Here is a 25803-nt window from a genome sequence, read left to right as displayed (position 1 = left end):
AAATCCCTTTTTGGATAATCGAGAAATCCTCCATTGAATCAGCAGGATGCAAATGTTGACAGCCATGAAAAAGCTGACTAGTGCGCTTCAGCAACTGACCTTGTAGGGAGCACCGTCGCTCGTTACTACCTCCTCCTAATTAATAAGTAAAGAAGACTTTCATTGCAGCTCGTTGAATTGTTTCTTAGATTATTCCAGTTAATCGGGGCAGGCAGGAATCTCCCTGGATGTTTTACAGATCTATGGCATTGCAGTGGGCCATTGAGGAATGCAATTAAATTTAATCTATTTTAGCTGTTTTTATTAGTGATGCTGTTTTTTTTTCTAGTTTTTTTCCCTTCCATACATTGATTTGTCTGTCAACCCCCAAATGTCATTGAAGAGGATTTCTTAATTTTTTTTACAACACGATTGGATGCTTGAATCAGTGGTAAATTAGGAGGGATTGGAGCCATGAATGGGCATCGTGCCAATAATCTACAGTTTCAGTAGTGCATGAGAGAGAGCCTTGGCTCAAAGCAAGATCGAATGAGCCGAGTGTGTATTGTGGTCTTGGAGGAGGCGGAGGATGAGCCCCCGTGTTTTCCCTCCAAGCTACCAAGTCATGGAAATCCTTATCATCATCGTCGTCCGCCTCCTAGAGCTGTGTTGGTAAGACTTTGGGGTTTTGTTACTATTTTGTTACCGTGTTACCAGTTTACTTTCTGTCTAGAATTCAGAATGGTTAAACGGTGAAGAGCCTTTATAGACTGTAACCTTTACCTATAAGGTACTCAGATGGGTGAAAACATACTCTGCCTTTTCTATGTTTCCCGAAAACCTTGGTTATGTCATGCATGAGCGCGGCTTCATCCCACAGAGGCGCTGCCACGTCGAGAACGTATATTTAGCTAGTGGTACATCCCTGCCATCCGTGCCATGCTTATCACTATATAACTAGGCAGTCTTGCCGACCTTTTAATTGTGGCCGTATTGTTTTTTGTCTCTTTTTGGTGCTCCTAAATAAGAGCATGGAAGAGGTTAAATTAACAAATTCTATCTACTGTACATGCGTTTTTATTTATTTTATTCCCAGAGGGAGCGGGAAAGGGATATAGATAGATAGATATATAGATATATAGATATATAGATATATATATATATATATATATATATATATTAGTTATTATAAATAATTTTAATGGCATACCACTAATTGATGCTTTTGCCATACTTTTGTAAGAAGCCTGTTTGACATCTATAGCCATGGAAACCTTGTCACACTTCAGAATTTCTTCTGTTAAATCATGTGTTCTGGGGAGGAAAGAATTTTTCCATGATGCGTATGAGCTTCATGGCGAACCACAAAATAAGCGCTCTTTTTCATGCTTGTTAAACATTTGGTTTACTATAGCTGTACATTTTGTATCTTTTTCTTAACCCTATGTTGACAGTTATATAGTACATATTTGCATGTTGCTTGGTTACCTAGAGTACAGTATTCTTCCATTCATGAACATTTCAAGTTGTACCCGGTTCAAAGTATTGGGGTATTCGTTTTACACTTCTTAATCAGCCCGTAAAACTGCAGAAGAAATCTGCAGCTATTCCGCGTTGGCATTTTGCCGCGGATCCAGTCACATCAGTGGGCAAAGTCTCTGTGCAGAATTTTCAGTCGGATCTCTATTAAGAAGTGGCATGTCACTACTTTCCGCAGATCCACACGAAAACACGTTTGTGGCAAAAACCACGGCAGACCAGTGGTGGATCTTTGCAGCAGTTTTGCAGGCTGGTTCCGCAGTGTGATCACAGTACTTTGAACACAGTACATGCTCACACTGCGTAATCGGCCTTTAAAACTGAAGCAGAAATCCGTGGCTGTTATGCTTTGGTTTTTCCCGCAAATTCCCACACGGCTTTAGTGCGGTCAATGGGCAACATCCGTGTACGCCTTTTTGCATGCATCTGCAGAAAGAAGTGTCGTGTCACTGCTTCATGCAGAACCGTGTGAAAATGTGTCGGAAATTTCCCACACAGATTTTGCCCATTTGAGAGGACTGGATCCGTGGCGAAAACCACGGCAGAATAGCCGCGGATTTCTAACGCTGTTTTCCAGGATAATTCCGTGCTCCAAATTCTGCGTCAGAATCTGCCGTGTGAATATACCCTTACTGGGGCCACAAAGTTTGGAATGGAAAAGCAGATGTTGGAATTGAAGTTTCTGGAACTTTAATGTTCACAGTTGATGCCCATTAAAACTTCCTTGGAAAGGTTAAGGGGGCTTGGGGCAGTTTTATCATAATACTGGAGCCATTATACCCACAACATTGGGCATTTTAGGGCACATTCATATCTGCATCGAAGGTTTTGTTGAGAGCAACTGGCACAGAACCGGCAGAAAATCCCAGACAATCTAGCTTGGCATGCTGCACTCTTTTGTCCAGTAAAGCCTAGGTTGGATTGCTGGTGGCTGGATTGACCCCCTTAGTCAGTGAGATCTGTACAGCTCCACCATGTGCCGGATCTGAAGGCTCTGGTGTTTTCATCCTTTGGCTTCAAGGATGGAACCGAATAAGAAAACTCACCGGGCCTTACTCCATTCTGCACAAGGCACTCTGAACTTTGCTATAGCTTATAACTTTATCCCCCCCCCCCCTCCCCCCGTCTAAAAAGTGTGAAAGCGTGTTGTTGGAATTTGTGGAACTTTGCACAAGTAGTTTAGCTGTGATTTCAGAGTAACATGTGACACCACAGCCGGAGTATTCGATGTGTGCTTTGTGTTTGCATACAGTAATAAGTGGCCATATTCCTTTGGTAAGGGCTCCTTCACACTGGCGAGGGCGGGTTGGGCAGTGAATAACGTCCCAATATCGCCCTCGCCATCCATATTAAACCTCTGGATGCCAGGCGTTTTCACGTGAAAACAGCCTTGCATCACTGCAGGGATGAAGGAAATCCCGCCGCGGCAGAAGATCGCGGAGTTCTCCCATTATTTTCAATGGGGTCGGGGCTGCTGCTCAATGAAATGTGAATGAACCCATTCAAAAGAATGGGTTTCAGATTTGTGTTCCCGCAAGACACAAATATCGCACCATCTCCTCGCCTGTGTGAAGGCACTTTGACCTAAATACTTATTTGGCTGACAGGTATTTTCCCAACTCCTCCTCAGAAATTTGTTTTTCAATGGAGAGATGGGAATAAACCAGTGCTAGGTGGGTCTTGTCTCTTACAGGGGCAAATGATGTAGCATGTTAAGATCCAACGGGAACCCTGCTCCCTCACATCTGATGTCAGAGACTACTCCGCAGACCCCCATTCATGTAATTGGCTGGTTTGGCCACTTACATCTAATTTGTATGGACACCTTTAATTTGGTGGGCGAGTCTAGTGAAGACACATTTTGTTTCATCCGTGCTCACCTCCCCTGATTGTCATCTCCGGTGTATGCTGTACTCATTTCATGCAATTCTGCCCGTTCTTTGATGCATATAACTCACAATCTCAATTTTTACACTTCTGTTCTCTTTTCCCCTCAGTTGTGCTAGCAAATCCATGACACATCCGCACAGCTTTACATGATCAGCGTGAGCCAATACCATCTCTGTCTGCTGGGAGGACCAATATGATGATTATTACCCTAAATAAGCTGAATACCATAAGTATACAGTAATAAGGGGATGAATGGTCATCTTTATTTTAATGGTGACAGGAATGCTCTAATTATCAGCAGTAGTTATGATGGTAGCCTTTGTCTGTAAACCCCCCCCCCCCCCCCCCCTATGAAGAGCCTGTGTGGTACAGTCCATGTCATGCAGTTTCATCATTCAGGAAGTTTGTGTGGCTGGGAGAGAACAGAGTAGCAAACAACTCCTATGGGCTCACATGACCCAACTGAAAGAGGGATTCCAAGAATTTTCTAATGGGAAGGAATAACGAATTATTTGGGAGGCAGGTTACACCACGAACAACTTTTTTTTTTTTTCTTTTTTCTTTTTTTTTTATACCAGTCTGGCCCTTTTAAAATTGGTCAAACAAATTGTGCTTAGAAAACTTGGAAATCTCGTTAGCTCTCCGTCATAATCCTTTTAATTGGAGAAAAGAAGAAATGACCCCCAGTATTTTGGGCAATAGTCGTGTTTTTTTTTCTTATGACACAATGCCAACTAGATGAACTTGCTCCGACCTTTTGCAATATTACTCCTGTGAAGATGGTCTTAATTAAGGCGTTGTGTATATTGCTGAGCAGATTTATGAAACCTGTATTTAATTTCCCAACATACAATTAACATATATATATTTTTTGCTTTACTCAGCCTCCCCTGGTTCAAGCAATTTTTAATGGTGATCCGGATGAAGTACGGGCACTGATATTCAAGAAGGAAGATGTGAACTTTCAGGTAAGTGTTTGCTATGTGTCTGTTCTTCTGAAGTACACCAAAAATTCCTTCCACTCAGAGGGAGTCTGTCAGTTGTGCCGATATCCATTGAGCTGCTGCGCGGTTCTTATTGACAGCTGTAGTATCAAACCAAGAAACCGATGCAGTTCTCAGAGCTGTGAAAAGAGGAGAGAACACTTGAGTAAGCAGTAGAGATGAGCGAGTATACTCGCTAAGGCACATTACTCGAGCGAGTAGTGCCTTAGCCGAGTATCTCCCCGCTCGTCTCTAAAGATTCGGGGGCCGACGTGGGTGACAGGTGAGTTGCGGGGGAAAGAGAGGGAGAGCGAGATCTCCCCTCCGTTCCTCCCCGCCCCCCCCCCCCCGGGCGGCCCCCGAATCTTTAGAGGTGAGCGAGGAGATACTCGGCTAAGGCACTACTCGCCCGAGTAATGTGCCTTAGCGAGTATACTCATCTCCGGTAAGCAGTCCTTCCACCAGCGCACTCCTGGTGATGACATTAAAGTTTTCATTTTCTGAATTCAGCGGACCCCAAAAACACTGATAGTTGCTTTTACACCCCATTCCCCTTCCCCTAACTAACTCGGTCAGCAGCTTTCTATCAGCAAAACTGCAAGGAGACTCCTTTTTTTAAAAAAAAAAAAGCCTGTCATGTGGTCTGAGAAATGAAACTATCTGCATTGCCGATCCCTCCACCATTTTCGATGCTATATCGTCAGTCCATGTTTGCGTCAATTTAAACTTTTGCAATGTAGGAAGTAAATGATTACATCGCCTCCAAAGCTTTAGGGTGACCATACACGTCAGATATTGATTGGCTGCACCTGCCGATTATCGGCGTATGGCTGCCTCCTGACAGCAGTTGTAGATGGATTCCAACTGCTGAACCTTACCCCCCCTTTCCTCAGGAGATAAGCCACTGCCAGATGTGTCTATCAGCTGCTTTCTCCCGCTCTTTATTATGAGCACATGTACACTTGCTGCATATGTTTGGGGTATCGGGCGAGAAAGCTGTTGGCCAAGTGTAGTGTTAATGTAATAAAGAGGCATTTAAGCCCATGCAAACTTTTTTTTGTTACATTTTATTTTGCTCACCATGAGGTTTTTTTCTTGTGTGACCTCAACAGAATTTTGCTGTTTTACAAAGCAAGTATAAGGATACGGGGAATCTGCCTGCTATTTCCCACAAGCGTTTCCACCTTAACTATTATACAGGGTCATTAGTTTCACCTGTTCTGTAGGCTCGCTGTCCTGTTGGAACATGTCCTTTGGGGGTATCTGTTAAGGCTTAGTATTAGCATGCCTTCACTTCCCACTGCATTGCAGAGTGCTACAACAGACTATGTAACTAGGTATAGTTTGCTCCTTGACAAATATACTACCATCCCCTTTTAACCCTTTCCAATCCACTGTCTGACCTCTGAAGACATGATTTAAGGCTGTACAGCTCCGATGTTGGAAGACGTCCGTCAGGGTTCTCTTACTGTATATTGCCAGCCTCTCTGCTGTCGGAGCCTATCCAACGTGTCACCTCATGCAGTACTGGCTTTAGCCAGAAAACGCCGCCATTGTTAATGGCAGGAAAAGAGTAAGCCCCCTAGGAATACCAGGATTCAAATTGGATTGGAAAGGGTTAACTAAAATATCTACTTCTTCGATGCCGGTGGTGGTTGTGTTAATTTTCCACTGTTTTAGCCTCGCTTGACCTTTTTGGAGTCTCTGAGTTTTTGGGCAGCGCCTGGTTGAGCTGTAGAGGAAAGTTGGGAAGCAGATGGAAAATGTGTACTCAGAAGGAAGGCCGGTGACAAAGTGTGGAGTCACCTGCGATGTGATTCATTTATAGAACTGAACCGTTTGGTGGAAAAAGAGCTCTTTCTTTGTAAAGTGAGACTGACAGTAAGTAGTGGGCAGATGGAGTGGGATTGGGGATGGATATTGTATATTGCTGGAAAACTAATGTAACTGCAGACAGCAGTAAGCTGCTGAGGAGGATCAGTGATTTATAGGTCGTTACAAAGTATTGTGTTATGCAGGACAATTCCATTAATCGGGGATCTGAAAGCACAGCAGTTTTGATACTTTGTATTTTCTGGCTTATAACTTTGTGCTGAACTGTCACTATACTGAATACAGGGCACAGACTAAAGATTTCTCCCAAAATATATAATTCTTGTTTCATTTCAAAGAGCAAGACTCCAGCAGTTTTGAAGGGGTTTTCCAAGACTGATATTAATGGCCTAGCTTCATGTCTTGAGTGGCGGGTTCCCCACTGATCAGCCGTTTGAAGTGGCTGCGGCAGCCCGGTGTGCGCCGCAGCTGCTCTAGTGCATATCGGCCACAGCGCTGTATATTTCACTTGAATGGAACGGAGCTGCTCTCAGGCCAGGTGACATTATTGACCTGCGCAGCAGCCATGGTCCTGAGTGGCAGATCCCCACTTATCTGGTGAGGTTGACCATAGGTTATCACTATCTTAGTGCCATAAAACTCCTTTTAAAGGCGTTGTACCAGAATAAGAGGTCATTCCCTATCCAAGGAAAAGTGATACCTTGCCCATTGATCCCGTTTTCCCCGTTATCCCCACTGTAGATTTGCTTCACCGCTACCCCCACCCCACCTACCTTCCCTCTGCTATGGGGAAAATGAATGGAGCACTGCCCATTCAATCACACTGCCACTCTGCTCACTTTAAATGGGACTGCAGAGATAATTGAGTGGCAAGAGCTACGGTGTTTCCGTCAATCTCTTTGAAATGAATGGAGCGCCGATTGCACATGTTCGGCCAGTGCTCCATTAACTGTGACATCACTGCGGAGGGAGAAGCATCCCTACAGGATTAGTGGGGGGCATGGCGGTGAGGCTCCTACTGATTGGCAAATCCTCTATCCTTTGGATAATAACTTTTCGGAATAACTTGTATTTCTGGTACAACCCCTATTAAAGGGGTTCTCTGGGAATTTTCCTGTTCTCTTCCAATAGCTAGTTGGTGGAGGTTCGTCACTCAGGTTACCTGCAGATTGCCGGGCTCACTATTCATATAGACAGCGCTGTCTGGATTGCAACATCCCGGTTTCGTACTGCAAGCACTGCTCCCATTACCTTCACTCCGGAACTGTGCCTATACAAACAAGCCAGACCACTACAATGTCGATATATCTATCTGCTTGCAGAGCTGTCTGCATTGACAGCGAGTCGGCTGATCGGTGGGGGTTCCGAGTGGCAAAACCCTGCTGATCAGCTATTGATGACCCGAGCATAGTTGATCAATTGTAAAAGTCCCGGACAACTCTTAACATTATCACATCCTTAGGATATGTCAGTTAGTGAGGTATCAAAATGGGAACAAATGGGCTGAGACTTGATGATATTGACAATGACTACCTTTTCTCATTATTTGTGGTAGATCCCCCAATGATCACCCATTGATGTCTTATACATGAGACATCAATGTTAACTTCTAAACCTATTTAAATCCCTCAGCAAGGAGACCTTTATCCCCTCTTTTGTGAATGGCGTATAACTATATTTGGTGGTTAAAAACCTTTTTAAGACTCTCTTCACATCTGAATTGGCTTTTGTTTATAACTGAAGTCCCAATGGTGCCAGGTCTGTCACCCAACTGACACCAGCTGTGCCGGATGGACCCTGTTGAATTATAATGGGCACCATTGCTTTCTGCAGGTGTCTGTCGTTTTGATGGGTAAATAACTTTATATGCAATATAAATTTCTTGATAACTGAGACTGTTAGGAGGCGCCATCACACATTTCCTTTGGTGGTATAAGCATGACCTTATACTTGGTAATGGATACTTCTTCCTTTTAACCCCTTCAGTGGTAGGTTTATTATTACCATGTCATGCCTCACAAAGGCAGGTTTTTTTTAAATGAGTGAACAATGCAATTTAAAACCCGGAAGATTTCAGATGGCAGCTCAGTGTTCTGCACACTTCAGCACTAGAGCTGTCCACGGAAATCTTCCGGGGTTTAACTGCTTGGTCAGTGCAGCAAGCCTAGAGATTTTCCGGGCGTGCCATTAAAGGGGTTTAAAGGTTACTGAGACATTTATGGCATCTCCACAGGATGCCATGTAAGACACAGTAGATATAATTGGAATAATGTTTTTACTACATTAGTACCTAGTAGTATAATTGCAGTGTACAGATATTAACACAGACTGTTCTTAAGATGAATATCTTGTAATTCTGTTCCGTGTCTCATAAATGCCTGAAGCATTCTCTATAAATTGGCCGCTGGTGTGAGAAGAAACTTCTGTGATGTTAATCCCTTATGGCATTTTGGTTCTCGGCTACTTTATATGCTGTTATGGAAGGGAGTGCAGTCCTGGCACTGTATTGATAGAAATGTATTTACATCATATGGACTTAGCAAGTAGACTGTGTAGAGACAACTACACTGCGCAATGAAGTCTTCAGAGGTTTTTATTAATACACGTCATAGTCGTGAAATAAAAATCACAAGTTTTAAAATCTCCCTATTTTCAGTGTAGACGCTGGTTGCCTCCATTCTCACGGTCGCTCTGTCTGGACAATAAAAAGATTGAAATAAGGCCCCATGTCCACAGCACGCACGGATTCCGTACAGGGAATCTAGCACTGCCACGGCCAGTGAGCCATGCTTACCTGTATTTCCCCGGCAGTAGCGTTTGCGCGAATTCCTCCACTTCCGAGTTAGCTGAACTGCGCAGGGTCCTCACGGACCCGGCGTTTCTGACCCCCGTCCCAGGCCTCTCACTAGCAAAAGCCAGACTCCTACTGTACACTGATGAAGGGCAATAACCCGGAAACAGCTGTATGTACATGGGGTCTGGCTTTGCTTTTAATTCCCAGTCATTGTAACAAGACTTGTATAAAAAGTCTGACTTTGACTTGAAGGAATGCTGCCTTTCAATAGGTGGCGCTGTGGAGGATTTATTCTATCTCCCTTATTTGCAGTTGACTACATTCGTTTGGGGCAGAAGGGAACTCTGTTACAGCCATATACTCTGCTTCCTTTCTAACTAAATCATCCTGCGGGCAGAGACTTGACTTTCAGAGGTGTCCCAAGTTTAACTTCATTATCCAATGTGTCCAGTATAAAGACTTGATTTAAAGGGAACCTGTCGTATTGAAAAGTTGCTGAAACCACTTCCCATTCATTTCAATGGGTGACGCAGGACTGAAAACTCTTGTGTGAGCAGCCCCGTTAAAATGAACCGGAGCGTTGTACATCGTTTAGCACTGCGCTGATGTACAAAAATGTGGTTTTAGCGCTTTTCCGCCGTGGGTGAGCAGTGGGGAGAACTGACAGGTCTCCGCGATGAGCCTATCTGAGAATCGCTATAATTCTCTGCTCGAGGATGTCTGGCTCGCTTTCCATAGTTAAGTCTATGGGAAGCGTTCACTGTGATAAGGCCCATTTACACAGGACGAGTGTCGGGCAAACAATGCCCAACACTCGTCCCTGTGTCTCCACACTCCCATAATCTTGCACGGGAGCTAGCCCAGCTGGCTGGGTCACGGAGCGGCCAGCAGGGGGACGGGGCAGTGCAGGAGATTTCTCTCCTCTCGCTCCCCCGCCCTTCTCCATTGAGATACACAGCAGCTGTTCACTACTGAACGGCGGCTGTTTAAACTGAACGATGAGCTTTTTCGCTGATTGTTTATGCTGCATCAACTAAAGGACCTGGTCTTATTATTTTTGATATCAAGCTAGTTTTTATATCCCAGATGACCTGCAGCCGTTAAACGATCATAACTGTAAGGCTAGGTTCATACGGGGCGGATTTGCCACAGAAATTTCGTCCGGAATTTCTCTACGGCAAATCCGACTGCGGACGCTAATCCCGGGATTAGCCAGCAATGTGGACAAGACTTGTTAAAAATCTCGTCCACACTGGGCGGCAAAGCCAGCAGAAGCCGTTTTTTTCCGTTGCGGCTGCGTTGCTCTCTATGGAGCAGCCGGCCGCAACGGAATAGCATGCGGCCAAGCCGCTCCAACACCAGCGGCAAAGTGCCACGGCTTTTGAAGCCTCGCTCCCCTGGCAGAAATCTCGCGTCTTTTCACTGCAGCAAAACCGCGAGATTTCCAGCGGGATTCCGCCCTTTGAGAACCCAGCCTAAGAGCAAATTGTCAGAATGAGTCTTTTCATTTTTATAGTAATTTATGCGGTTCTTTAGTAATATGGTTCAACGCGTTTCAGTTGTTACAAATCAACTCATCAGGAACCGGTTATTTTTTTTACATGAAGAAAAACCCAATGAAATTAGCGCGGGGGAGTGTAATCTTCGCTCATACAGATATTAGAGCGAGAACAACACACTTCCCACAGGCTATACACCTACTAAAACCAGTAGGAAGGATCAGGTGTAGTTCCCAATAAGCACCTTAGAATGCGGGTACAAACCTCTAGGAACCGACACTGCGTTAGCATGAAGTGCACATTCTCTTACTGATCACATCAGTGGACTGTATCAGAAAGGCCTAGAGAAATAGACCCAGGTCCAATGATTGACCAGTTATCTGGGGTATATTTTCCCCATATGTCCTTTTTCTAACTACCTCTCTCTATCCTTAAGCTGTTATCCCATTACTATTCTTAGCTGCAAACTCAATCACCTAAAATAGGTAACTTGCCCAACAGCCAGGATACATAGAATGGAACAATAATGCAGAGAGATTATGCAGAGCCTCCAGCCCTGATGGTAGGCAGAAGGCTGTAGCCTTCAGGGCAGGAGGCTCTGCATAATCTCTCTGCATTTTTGTTTCATTATTATGCAGAACAGCTGTATTGTTCGCTGAGCGATAGCGGCGGTGCCCCGCTCTGCTTCCATAGCTCTATAGTAGCTACTAAGCGATCATCTATCAGTGTAAATGGGGCTTAAATCTGCCAGTGGTAATTGCAATGAAATAATACTGATAGATTGCCACGCAAAGATGGATGACAATCTGACACTTTTCTGGTCTGGGAGAAGTTGAGTGGATTTTGGCTGACTTCACACGGCTGAGAAAATCGTTCCCTTTAAGCCCTGATTACATAACTGGCAAACCAGCGGCTCTGATTTATACTGGACTGCTTTCTTGCTGCATGTTTTCATGCTGTAAACACCTTTTTGTCAGAGATTTAGTTGGTAGAAGTGCGCCTCCTAATTGCAGTCTATGGCCATTGAGTCTAAAACTGAATTGCTGCAGGTAGGTTTGATCTTCCAAGGAATTGAAGATGGCCTTTGGTGACTGTACAGTTGGATGCTTAGTATTTTTCTGCCCGCTGTTGCAGTACAGCTTGTGCTTCGCCGGTGCTTATGTGCTATTGCTCAGGGTGGAGTGAATACCATGTTCTAATTTGGGATCATTAGCATCTCGGCACTGTATGTGTTGAATGGACATCGTGTACTAATTAGGCTGCTCTCTCAGCATAACTCCTTGTCTGTCAGGTAATTCAGTAATTGGAAGTAGGGCCAGAGGAAGCGGAAAACATGTTTGTTTACATCACTTATAAATCTGATGCTTCTTGTAGGGCGCAATGCAGAAATGAATGACGAAATATACAGTCCGTCAGAGTCGTGGCGCTGTGTGTTGTGCACATTTACAATGATCATTTTTTCCCCTGCCCTTCTCCATTGAGATAAGGGTAATGCATGCCGGATCAGTGACATACTAGTGACATGCAGAGGTAGCAGTAGAGTTTCCAGGATGCCTCAGGGTGTCATATTGTGACTCTGTAGAACTCTGAGGTTTTCGAGAAGCATCACATGTGCTGGAATCCTAAGTCTGCAGGAAACATAATGGAGTTTTGTTTACTTTTGAAAATTCAACAGTTTCCTGGCACAAATTGCTACAGATTACTGTCAGACATGCTCAGTGTCATATTCACTGAGTTTCAGACAAATTTGGACACTGGAGCTTATTTACTATTGAAAAGTTGACAGTTTTCTAGGGGAAATGGTGCCAGAAAGCTGTCAAACATGCTTTGTGCTACGTTTACTTTGTGTTTAAGACACTTTTTTTGCTTTTTGCTGTGTCCTTCGTAAAGGGTGCTGACGAAACTGCATCAAAACTTGCGTCGAATTGCACCAATATTTTTAGCGTTATTTTTGGCATGAGCGAAGCGAACTACGCGGTGGCCTAAACTTCGGTTAGACAGCCCTAAAATTTAACAGATTTATTATTCAACGGAGCTACTCTGATAGACTAGACGGCCTTAAAATGCGCCAAATTTAAGTTTGCACTGTCTAGTTTTGACAGTAAACTAGCCGCACTGTTTCCTTACTTTTCGCTGAAATGGCTTGCACTGACTTGCATGAGGAAAAGCGCAGTCACAATAACTTTTTGTTTTGCTTCTTTTTGATAGCGCAATTTCTGTAGAAGCAATTTGTGCTTTCTGCAATGTCATTTAACATTGCATCGGGGACTGGGGAGCAATGAGGAGTCCTAGTAGAGGCAAGCACACCAAGTTAGTCCCAATTAGCAAAGCCTCTGTCCTCTAACAACCGTTATCTGGATTTCTACAAGCTTGTGCCAGGACCTCTGGAAAGTCTTGCAGACTAGCAGACACTGCAAGTTAATGGGGGTCTGTCAGCAGTTTTGCCAAAGCAAAACTGACAGGTTTATGTGGGGGCCAGGAAACCGTGTTCTGGCATTCCTCTGCGATGGTTGTTAGTATCTGCTGCACTCCTAAAAACAACTTTTGTTTCTTCATGAAGTGCCCTCCTTCTCTGTCTGTCTAGTTGTTTTGCAACTGTAGCATCCAACCGGAAGACCTCTACATTTGCCATTCAGAGTCGTGGAGCAACTCAAAGCACAGAGAGGAGGGGCTAAAGGGAGAAGCTTGGCGCTCGCTTGGGAGGGGGCTAAAGGGAGAAGCTTGGCGCTCGCTTGGGAGGGGGCTAAAGGGAGAAGCTTGGCGCTCGCTTGGGAGGGGGCTAAAGGGAGAAGCTTGGCGCTCGCTTGCGAGGGGGGAGAAGCTTGGCGCTCGCTTGGGAGGGGGCTAAAGGGAGAAGCTTGGCGCTCGCTTGGGAGGGGGCTAAAGGGAGAAGCTTGGTGCTCGCTTAAGAGGGGGCTAAAGGGACAAGGCCGGCGCTCGCTTAAGAGGGGGCTAAAGGGACAAGGCCGGCGCTCGCTTAAGAGGGGGCTAAAGGGACAAGGCCGGCGCTCGCTTAAGAGGGGGCTAAAGGGACAAGGCCGGCGCTCGCTTAAGAGGGGGCTAAAGGGACAAGGCCATATTTTTATAACTAATACCAGACTTACTATTTTCCCTTTGTTTGCCTACCAAAAAGTCACAGGTACCCTAAAATAGTGCCAATAAAAAAAGTACAACTCTTACCGCAAAACCAAGCCCTTAAATAGCTTCGTTACTGGTATAAAAAGTTATTAATCTTAGAATTGGGCAATGTAGTTTCTATAATTTTTCCTGTTTTTTTTATTGTGTAAAAGTAGTAAAAAAATGTATATAAACTTTGTATCGCAGTAATCGTGCTGATCCAGATAAAGTGATGTTATTTTTTTTGAATGGTTAACTCCGAAGAAACAAAACCTAATAACATTGGCAGAATTTCTGAGTGTTTTTTTTATCCCCACCCTTCCAAAAAAATGTAAAAAAAAAAGTTATACAACTCATATATATCCCAGAGTGGTGCCATTATGAAATACAACTTGTCCCAAAAAAAACAAGCCCTCCATACAGCTATGTCAACAAGTTATGGCTCTTGCAATGCAATGATGGTGATCACTTGGTCCTTGGAGCGAAAAATCAAAATAGGCTAGTCACTTAGGGGTTAAATAAAAAAAGATTCTGAAATCTTGAAGTTTTCACACCGACCACTGAGCCTCACAAATAGGCTGACACTTCATGCTTTGTAGCATCTCATTATCTGAGGCAGGATTACAATGAAAGATAACACCTAAATTATAAAGCTGGGAACAGATAGCTGGCTCACACCAGTGCCTGGAGAGTGAAGAAGACGGCTTACCACCCCAAGTATCTGAAAATAGAAGCAAGTTAGGAAAGAGCAATTAGATCAGACTGAACATTTTAATGCTATAGTCTTAATTTGTGCAATTCCCTTTTAACTTTTTCCACAGAAGCTCGTGTCGCTGACCTTTCAGCAGCCTGCTTGACATTCGGTTGGCACAGAGTTGGCTAGAAAGCGTAGTACTAATAGTCCTCTGTGAGGAATACAAGCTCCAACAATGCCAGGAAGGATATTAGAACAATACCGTGCAAACCTTAAAGAGTTAAAAGTTGTCTTGTTCTCCTGTTGCCTGAATAAAGGTCAAGTATCTGGAGGAGGTCTTCCTATAAAGACAATTTTACAGCTTCTGCTCTGCATTCCATACTTGTTTCAGCACTTCAGCTGCAACTGTAAAAAGGAAAAAAAATAAATATATAATCTTTCAAGTAACAAATGAAATAAAAATACAATATCAACCATGTGTTTTCATACGGTGAACCCCAAGACCCCCTCCTCGCAACTGGGCCAACCATGGAGTCTGGTTCTTGTAAGTTCAGCACCCGCTATTGACAAACTTGGACTATCCAGCTTCACTCTTTTGTATAGCTCTGATCAAGGCCAGGTTTTACCTACTGCAGTTTGGCTTTCCTTTCTGGGAAGAAAACCCCTCTTCGGGCTCACTCACACCTGCACCGGACTCCATTAGGGCTTTCCAGCTCTCCGCTCTGTTTTTGGAGCAGAGAAACTAAATTAAAATGGAAATGAGCATTTCTGTGCCCCCCCCCCAAATTGATTTGACTGGATATAAAAAAAAAAACACAAAAAAACAGAACTTCTACTGCAATACCTCTTCTTTATCCCCTTGAGGACATGGCCTCTTTTTTTTTTTGTTCACGTTTTTGTTTTTTTCCAACTTTCAAAAAAACTCATAACTCCTTACGTATCCATTAACGTAGCAGTCTGAGGGGTTGTTTTTTGTGGACTGAGTTGTATTGTGACCAAGCCTGTTTGCGCCTTAATGACCAGACCAAATTTTGCAAATCTGACGTGTCACTTTAACGTAGAATATCTCTGTAAAGGTTTTGCATATCCAAGCGATTCTGACATTGTTTTTTCGCCACATGTTGTACGTCATTTAGGTGGTAAAAATATTCAGAATTTGTGTATATTTATTAAAAGCGTCATTGTCATTTTTTCACATTCAATTGTAATTAGAGATGAGCGAACCTACTCGGACACGCCCCTTTTTCGCCCTAGAGCTGCGATTTTCGAGTACTTCCGTACTTGGGTGAAAAGATTCGGGGGGCGCCGTGGGTGAGTGGGGGGTTGTAGCGGGGAGTGGGGGGGGGAGAGGGAGACAGAGCTCCCCCCTGTTCCCCACTGCTACCCCCCCCCCCCCCCGCTCCGCCACGCCTCCCCGCCAAATCTTTTCACCTAAGTACGGAAGTACTTGAAAATCGCGGTGCTCGATCGACTAATTACTCGAAACGAGTATATTTGCTCATCTCTATTTGTAGTATATCAAATATGTGCAAACATACTGAGAAAATTTTTGATGAGATATATATTTCCATCTGTTTACTTTATTCTGGACGCAGATTTGAAGAGCTTTCGTTTTTTTAACCATTTAGGAGACGTACAAATTTAACATTGATTATCAACATTTTGAGAAATACTTTTTTTGTCCTGCACCAAGCCAACATTGAAAAGACTCATAGGTGTCAGAATGATAGATACCCCCACAAATGACCCCATTTTATAAACAACACTCAATGTATTCACTAAGAGGTGTCATTAGTTTTTTTTTTCAGGAGGTAATGCAATTTAGAGGAGAAAAATAAAATTTCTGATTTCTGCATGTATGTCATTCAAAGGGCAGTTTTTTTTCTATAGTGCACATGAAAATGAGGATTTGCACCCCAAAATAGATACCCCTGTTTGTCCCGTGTTCAGAAACATACCCATTGTGGCCCTAATATTATGTCCATATGCACAAAGGGGCCCAAAAGGAGCAGCCAGTGCCTTTCAAAACAGAGATTTTGGTTGAAGTTGTTTCAGGCCCCATTGCACACTTGTAGAGCCCTTGAGCGGCCAAAACAATATAGAACCCCCACAAATGACCCCATTTTAAAAACTAGACCCCTTATCGAATTTATCTGGGGGTGTACTGTGTATTTTGACCCCACAGTTTTTGAATGAATCTAAGCAAAGCAGAAGGAAAAAATTACGATTATCCTTTTTTTGGCAATTGTGTCATTTTAAAAACAGGTTTTTTTATACAGCACACATGTGAATGAAGATTTGCACCCTAAAATGGATACCCCTGTTTGTTTTTTGTTCAGAAATATACCTATTGTGGCCCTAATATGTGCATATGCACAACGGGGCCCAAAATGAAAGGAGCAGCCGGTGGCTTTCAGAACAAACATTTTGCTTGAAGGGGATTTAGGCCCCATTGCCCACTTGTAGAGCTCTTGAGCGGCTAAAATGATGGCGAACCCCCACAAATGACTCCATTTTGAAAACTAGACCCCTTAACGAATTCATTAAAGGGGTTGTCCCGCGAAAGCAAGTGGGTCTATACACTTCTGTATGGCCATATTAATGCACTTTGTAATGTACATTGTGCATTAATTATGAGCCATACAGAAGTTATCAGAAGTTATTCACTTACCTGTTCCGTTGCTAGCGTCCCCGTCTCCATGATGCCGTCTAATTTTCAGTGTCTAATCGCCAGATTAGACGCGCTTGCGCAGTCCGGTCTTCTTCTTTTCTGAATGGGGCCGCTCGTGCCGGAGAGCGGCTCCTTGTAGCTCCGCCCCGTCACGTGCCGATTCCAGCCAATCAGGAGGCTGGAATCTGCAATGGACCGCACAGAAGAGCTGCGGTCCACCGAGGGAGAAGATCCCGGCGGCCATCTTCAACCGGTAAGTAAGAAGTCACCGGAGCGCGGGGATTCAGGTAAGCGCTGTGCGGTTTTCTTGTTTAACCCCTGCATCGGGTTTGTCTCGCGCCGAACGGGGGGGCTATTGGGAAAAAAAAAACAAACGTTTCGGCGCGGGACAACCCCTTTGAGGGGTGTACTTCGTATTTTGACCCCACAGTATTTGAATGAATCTAAGCAAAGCAGAAGGAAAGAATTACGATTTTCATTTTTTTGGCAATTGTGCCATTTTAAAAACTGTGTTTTTGTACAGTGTACATATAAATGAAGACTTGCACCCCAAAATGGATACCCCCGTTTTTCCCGTGTTCAGAAACATACCCATTGTGGTCCTAATCTGCTTACAGGACACATGGCTAGGCCCATAATGGAGGGAATGCCCGCTGGATTTCAGGGCAGAACTGAATAAATTCCAGGCCCCATTGCCCACTTGTGCGGGGAAAAAAATTGACTACCTAAAAATAATATCCCCTTACCCCCCCACACACACACACCCCCCACACACACACACCCCACGCCATCCCCATACTTTGGCATTCCCTAAATCTTAGATAAAAGTAATAATGTAAACTGCGTTTTATGTCCGAACACGGGGGTGATTAAGGAGGCTGGTTGGAATCGGCACATGGGGTAAGAAAACCGGGTATCCCCCCTCCCATGCTTTTTTGGGGGTCATTTCTTGACCTCATTGGTGGGTATGGGGTGTAAAAAGTGACGCTCTGAGTCTTCGTAAGCTCGTTGAGGTGCGGCGGTCTCACACAGAAGGCGCTCAACAAGCTGCTCCTTCTTGTAAATTACGTATTACAGGTCGCGGTCTGAATAATGCCAGGCTCACACGGCCGGATGTGGAATCCGCTTGCGGAGGCCCGCAGCGGATCCCAGCTGTGAGCCCAGCCGTGGCGCTGTGTGCAGTCGCGTAATGTACTGCGCATAACTGCCTACTCACACAGGCGGTCATGCGCAGTAAACCGTCGCTTAGGGATGACCCAGGTACCCGCAGCCCGTGCACAACCTATTTGCCTATGGGCTGCTGGTATAACCGCGGTCATAAAGCACAATGTGCTCTATGCTGCAGATATCCGCGGTAAAATATAACATGCTATGTTCTGTTTTCTGCCAGTGGATTACGTAATTCTGACCTGCTAATTGGGCGGAATTGTGTAATCCAATGCATGTGATTGATCCGTGGATTACCACTAATCAAATGCATGCAGAATCCGTAATTCCTATCCGGTCATGGGAGACCGGCCTAATGTTAGATAGCTACTTTTTTTATCACGTGACCAGGGACCACTCAACGAGGCCACCGGTCACTGCTCTAAGCACTCGGCTTAGAGCAGTGACCGGTGGGCTCCCCGACTCCTGCGATTGTGTCCGGCATTTTGCCAGCGGGCGCATGTGCAGAACCCGGTATGGTCGATGGAGGATGATCCATGTAAGCCTCTGAAAAGATGTTTCATCTCCTCTCCCCAATTGCATCGGCGAGGGAAAATGAAACGTCCGCTTTTTAAAAAACTTTTATGTGATCGCCATTATGCATTGAATAACGGCGATCACATGACCAGTAACCGCATATTGCGCCCCCCCTGCCCCGTGACCTCTCCAGGCTCTAGTTCTGGGTTTTAACTGTCTAAATTTAATTTAAAACTGCTGCTGATTTGACTCCTCTTGATGGGTTCTCCTCGCTCCCTCCATTGTACTGTATTTTATACTCCTGTTGTATTAAAAGATTACGCTTGCAGGTTATCGAACAGAACTGTGTAAATAGTCAATATTTACTCTGCCAACGCATTGTAAAACTGGTATAATAGGTATATGTATGTTAATGAAAATGACTAGTGAGTAAATGTATACTGCACCTGTCTGAAAGCGAGCCTGTCAGCAGTTTTTGCCTAACGGCTCTACGTAGGAGACTGGTTTAAACATATTTATTTTGATGGTGATGCAGGTTGCATGACAGAGCTAACAAAGTTTGAAACCCCCTGGCAGTGTGATCACAAGTACCCCAAAGGCCGTCGCTACTTCTGCTGTGAACGCTCCAAATCCCCTCCCCTCTGCTCTGAGTGACTGCTCTAGCGTCCAATCAGCACTGAGCGACTGCTGTAGTGGTCTCCTAAGTGGAGGCGTTCTAGATCTTAAAGGAGTTGTCCGGCCACACAGGGTAAAAAATTTTATAATGCTGCTGCTTCCCTTTCAGTAAGGATAGTAACACCCAGCATACAGGGGCTCATACCGGCCGGCAGATCAGCTGCAATGTCAGTTTATTACCTTAGAATCTGATGTTCACTGCAGCTTTCAAAGATGGCGCCTCTGTGCTGCCTTCCCACAATGCTCTGCGCTCTCCCTCTTCTGTGTGCGTGCTCCCGATGGCAGTAAGAGGCATGAAAAAGCAGGATTTCATGGCCTCCCTCAGCTCACGTCCTAGCCCCGCCCATGACACGCCCACCTCTATTGAACTGCTCTACAGTCTCTCCCCGCCCAGGCCCCGCCCCCTGCTGCATACTATACTCAGGGGTTGTAGCCAGGGGACACTTATACACTCATGGTTCAGGATAAAATCTTGGCATGAGTGTATAGTGAATGGAGAGGGGCTGGGGAGAGTCGAGAGAGAACTCTCCTGCAGCCCCCCCACTGCAAGGCTACCTACTGCCCCCCCCACCCTGCTAAAGTAAAGTAAAACAAAACATTTCCCCACACACACATGCCCTCATAGTGCCCCTCCCACAGCGCCCCCCCCCCCCCACACTTCTGTCAGCTGGGTCCCTGCACACACACACACATGACTGCACCCCCCCCCTTGCACACATCCATCCATCCATCTCTCCCTCTCCACCCCCCCCCCCTTCCTCCGGGACTTCTGACAGCCGGGTCTCCAGACACCACGAACACACACACACACACATCACTGCACCCCCCCCCCCCTGCACACATCCATCCATCCATCCATCCATCTCTCCCTCTCCTCCCCCCCCCCCCCCCCGCGAGAGCCCGCCCCTCCACTCATTCTTACCTTGGAGATGAAGAGCCAGCAGCCACGCCTCCCCTGCAGGCAGAACTGAGCTTCCCAGCGCCTGAAGTTCTTCTGCACATGCGCAGAGCTGTGCTGGAAAAGCGTGTCTCCGTTGTCCCGACAAGAAGAGGACAAGAGACTTGTCGGAACCCATGGCAACCGAGGAGCAACATGGGGGGGCATTCCAAAAGGTAAGTGAATAACTTCTGTTTGCCTAATTTACAATGCACAATGTATATTACAAAGTGCATTGTATTGGGCAAACAGAAGTAATGAGACCTAATGTTTATGGCCGGACAACCCCTTTAAGAGAGAACCTGTCACCACCATCTCACCCCTTTAAAACGAATTTCACTGGCTGGTAGGGGGATAAAAAATGAACGGCTTCCAATGCCCTCTTGTTTCCTAACGAGCCATGTACTCCCACAATTACCAAAGTTCTAGATTTTCATATGCAAATAAGCAGAGAAGAGTCATCCGGCCAAGAGGAGTCATGTAACAGGGGATACGGCAAGCTGTCTATCAAGAGAAGAGTTTTTGGCTCGATTAGCTTATAAATCAGCATGACTCTTCTTGGCCAGATGACTCTTCTGCTCATTTACATACAGGAAGCTCTAACGATACCTTAGTTTTATGTGCACAGTATATGTAAGAAATCCTAGAGTAAAGGGATGACTTTGTGGAGTTTTTGCTCTTCTCTGTAAAAGTTCAGATTCTTCTTTTTGAGGAGAACCAAATGCTGTAAAGTTCCAGAAGCGGCGGCCCGTGATGTGTGGCGGTGTTCTGTGTGCTAGCGCTGATTGTGCTGTAAATAACAATCTCCCTGCTGCTTCAGCTTTTTTGTTTGCAGCACACAAGTGCTAAATAAAGACTACTTTTCTCTGCACCCTGTTGTGAAAAAGTTCACGGGGAGCTTCTGGTAAATATTTGTTTCAATTGTTGATCTCGTCACGAATCGTGAATTGATTCTAGTCCTGGTTTTAACGACGCCGTTAATTTGTGCCATTGTATTTATTTACTTATCTATATAGCGCATAGCTATTACGCAGGCTTTGTCCCATTGGGGCTCACAATCTAAATTCACTTATGTATTGAGTGTGGGAGGAAACCCACGCAAACACAGGAAGAGCATGCAAACACTATGCAGATGTTGTTCTTGCTTAGAATTTCTCACCCAGGACCTCAGCACTGCAAAGCCACAGTGCTAACCACTGAGCCACTGTTTTGCCATTTTTTATTTCAGTACAGGCTTTTTTACCTGATTTTGAGTTGTTCATGACTTGGCGAAGTCGTACAGCTTTTTTTACTTTAAAAACACTAGATAATACAGAATCTTGAAGTTTTGAGATCCCATTTTTTCATTCTACTTATTACCATGAGTCTTGGAAGATTTCTGCTCTGTAAGACTAGTAGTTATTTATTCTTCTCCTTGTTCAACTGATAATCTTGAACTTGTTTAGCTCCCTTGATGGGTGATTTACCATAATCTTGCTAGCCTAAAGGCTTATTAACATGAGATTGCTGCTGGGCTATACTGAACCTCTTTGAGCCTTAGGTTTTAATGCAGATATACACACTAATCTGTTCATTGAAAGTTGTAATATGACGATGCCTTGCATCTAGGAAAGAATACATTGTTGGATGACACAGGGAGGGTTAACGGGTCACTATTATACACCCATACGGACCCCGTCTATATGCATACAGCGGCTATGCAAATTGCGTTGTAGAGTGCACAGAACTTCTATAGTGATTTAAAGGAGTTGTCCATTTGTAATCAATAGCATATCTGCAGGATAGGTCATCAATCATTGATCAGCATGTGCCTATAGCCTTAGATGTTCGCTGATCAACTGTTCTCCAGGTCAGTGTGTTTGGAAATTAAAGCGGGTTTCTATAGAAAGCAGACAGCTCTGTTCTCACTGCAGAAGCCAGGCTTGGTATTACAAGCAAAGGTCCCATTGAAGTGGATGGGAACTATGCATGTTATACCAAGTTTGGCCACTGCAGGGAGAACGGAGCTGTCCGCTTCCCACAGAAATTAGCACAATGCATGAGTGCAGCAGCCTGGGTAGCACACAATCACCAATCTTCTATTTCTGGCCTAGGCTAAAGGCCCATTTAGACACAACAATTATCACTCAAAATTTGCTCAAAAGCTGTCTTTTGAGTGATAATCGTTGTGTCTAACTGCACTGACATCGCTCAGTTTTCGTTAAGCAGGCGCTGATCGTTGTCTTTCAGCATTCTGAAAGACAATGATCAGCCTTATTAGGAATTCACAGTGGGATACAGCTAATACTATTTCAGCTGTGTTCTTCATACTCCACATGAAGCGCACAGCTGCATACCATCTGACCGCTCTGTAAACAGGCAGGGTATGAAGAACACATCGGTCCAACTGTGTTCTGCATACCCTGCTCGGAGCTCTGGGCTGTATAACAGATGGGCACAGCGAGCAGAGAACAGCTGGATGCAGAAGACAAGTGGCCCCGCTTGTCTTCTGCATCCCCTGCTCGGAGCGCTCAGCTGTATAACAGTAAGGCGCTCCGAGCAGAGCACAGCTGGATGCAGAAGACAAGCAGCCCTGCTTGTCTTCTACATTCCCCGCCCGGAGCACAGTGATCGCTCAACGTTTGAGCGATCACCTTGCACTTAGTCACAGTGATTTATCACTCAAAGACACACAATGATTATCTTTTGAGCTATAATCATTGTGTCTAAATAGGCCTTAAATTTAGGCCCTAGATAATTTAACTCTTAGCAAAAACTTCATTTGACCGCACTCTATAAATATACCCTTATGTCCTACCAATAAACAGCTCCATTATGTCTAAACTGTAGTTTGAGGAAGAATACACTGCTGCCACCTCCATTGGAAAGCTGGGTGGCAAATCTGAGGACTACTTGAAGGTATTGGCAATTCTGGCTCACTGGTTGGGTCATCCTGCATGCTGTATCAGCCTGTTGGCCACTTTAGATGTTAGACCGCCCTTGGAGAAAGGGGGTGATGTAGGAGAAACTGTGTACCGGAAGCCCTTATTGCAGGCTGTTTGCAACTCTTTATGAATACGCCTGTTTAATGTGTACAAATAGCAAATACACCTCCAGTGAAGAAGCAGGTTGTGTTGGAATTGTTTATCTAGTGGATTACAGTGGTTTTGCTGGCTGTTAGAGCCTGTGAGTAAAGGCTCATGCCCACGGACGTAGCTGGCTTACGCCACGGGAATAAACAAAAAAGTCCCCACTGGCGATTGTGGAAACACGCTTTTTACTGCAGTCTCCATTAATACTATATTAATGGAGACCACCTGCTGCGGAAAATCTCAGAAAAATAGAACATTCAGCGATTTTTATAGGGTGACAGGCGGTAAGTCGCGAAGTCATTTCAGCTTGCCAAAAAGTAGTTGCTGGTTGATAAAGTCGCCTAGTATCATGTCCCAGTCATGATCATTTAAATGACTTGACAATTAATTTGCATAGAAATCCCATCTATGAACAACATCTTGGCAAACAACAAAGGAACAGTCATCACTCTACGTAAAAGCCAATGGGCGACTGTCATTCCAACACTTCAGTGACTTTCTAAGCAACCTACTGAACTCTAGCTGCTCCATGTAAAGTTACCGTAGCCCCTTAGTGACCAGGCTTGTTTGTGCCTTAATGACCAGACCTAATTTTTAACATCTGAAATGTCACTTTAACATAGAATAACTCCTTAAGGCGTCCTTCACACGGGCGACAAAGTTGCGCGATTTTGTCACGTTGCTACAATGCTACAAATCGCATGTATGTGAAGCCCATGCTTTCCTATGGGTTACTTCACACATGCAATGTTTTGTAGCATGCAACAACCTGACATAAAAACCTCGCGGGTCCTGCGATATGCACACCAGTCGTGAGGTTTTGTAGCCCATGTTTCCCTATGGAGCCTTCCACTCTGTTGCATCGCACGAAAGCGAGATTTTTCGTGCTGTGCAATGAAACTTTCACAATAGGAAATCCTACTGTCAAACCCTAATCTAAGCCCTGGCTGCAGGGAAAAATACACATACATCACCTTATAAGCGCTCTCCGACGCCGCAGCAGCTTCCTCTCGGTCCCCTGGCATTCTTCATCTGTTCTGGCTGGGGTTTAAAAAATCCCAGCCTCCTGAAAGCATTGACTGTAGTTGGCTAAGTGTCGGCCAATCACAGCCAGCACTTCCAGAAGCAGGGATTTTTCAATCCCTAGCCAGAACAAATAAAGAGGCGTGTCAGGGACCAGGAAGAAGCTGTGGGAGTGCCACGGACAGCCCTTCTAGGTGAAATATACTTTTGTTTTTTTTCTGTAGTTAGAGAATATTTTCGAGGTAGGGCTTATATTTCAATTTTTTCAGGAGTTGATGGTATTTAGAGGAGAAAAAAAATTAAATTTCATATATTGCAAGTGTTATTTAAAAAAAAATATATATATTCTATAGTGCACATGAACATGAGGATTTGCACCCCAAAATAGATACCCCTGTTTGTCCCGTGCTCAGAAACATACCCATCATAGCCCCCATCTGCTTACTGGATGCATAAAGGAGGGAATACCCGTTGGATTTCCAGGCTCAACTGAATAAATTCCAGGCCCCATTGCTCACTTGTAGAGCCATCAAGCCACCAAAACGATAGACTGGTCCCCCACCCCCACGAATGACCTCAATTTGAAATCTAGACCCCTTAGCCCATGTATCTAGGTGTGTACTGAGCATTCAGACCCCACAGTGTAGAAAAAAATGTGCATGTATGTATATATGTATGTATATATGTATATATGTATGTATATATGTATATATGTATATATGTATGTATATATGTATATATGTATATATATATATATATATATATATATGTATATATGTATATATATATATATATATAATTATGAAGCAGGTGAAAAAATGTCAGATTTTTTTTCCACAAATCTGTCACTTTCACAACAGTTTTATTTGTTACAAGCAAGGAAAATTAGGGAGACTCACTCCAAATACCATAGCACTGGTCCTTCTGTCCTTCTGTGGTCCGCAATACCCCCATTGTAGCCCCAATCTGCTTACAGGACACATGGCTAGGCCTATAATGGAGGGAACAGCCATTGGATTTTCAGGCACAACTGAATACATTCCAGTCCTAGTTGCACACTTGCGCAGAAAAAAAAAAAAAGAATTACACCCCCCTCTTCCCTTTTGGCCTTTTCCTAAATCCCAGATAAAAGTAGCAATGTCAATCTGTCTGGTACGTCTCAAAAGAGGAGTAATTACGGAGGCCGGGAAGGGGTGGACACATGGGGCAATAAAACTGGGTATCCCTCCTTCTCCTTTGCTTGCTGCAAACCCAACTCTCTTTTAGGGGGGTATTTCTTGACCTCAGTGGCAAGGATGGGGTGTAAAAAGGGGCGCTGTGTGAATTTTCGCACCTCCTCAGACTTGTATGCTTGCGGAGGTGCGGCGGTCTCACACAGAAGGCACTCAACAAGCTGCTCCTGGAACTGCAGGAAG

At 44.6% G+C, this 25803-nt stretch overlaps 1 protein-coding gene across 3 annotated transcripts in view; it reads left to right on the top strand.

Moving 5' to 3' along the window:
• The window catches only part of ANKRD28 (ankyrin repeat domain 28), a 121347-nt gene that overhangs the window by 36298 nt on the left and 59246 nt on the right, over positions 1-25803 (top strand). Inside the window, exons 1-2 of one of the 3 annotated variants that reach the window (XM_066584844.1) lie at positions 405-651; positions 4293-4376. In XM_066584844.1, coding sequence (XP_066440941.1) covers positions 496-651; positions 4293-4376 — 240 coding nt within the window. In that variant the 5' untranslated portion in view covers positions 405-495. Of the gene's footprint in view, positions 1-404; positions 652-4292; positions 4377-25803 lie in introns of those variants that run through there. The other 2 variants (XM_066584841.1, XM_066584843.1) reach the window with 2 other exon arrangements.

This window comes from Eleutherodactylus coqui, chromosome 12, assembly GCF_035609145.1.
Source record: "Eleutherodactylus coqui strain aEleCoq1 chromosome 12, aEleCoq1.hap1, whole genome shotgun sequence".
Taxonomy (NCBI): Eukaryota; Metazoa; Chordata; class Amphibia; order Anura; family Eleutherodactylidae; genus Eleutherodactylus; species Eleutherodactylus coqui.
The sequence above is the reverse complement of the archived record's forward strand: the minus strand, read 5'-3'. Positions and strand labels throughout refer to the sequence as shown.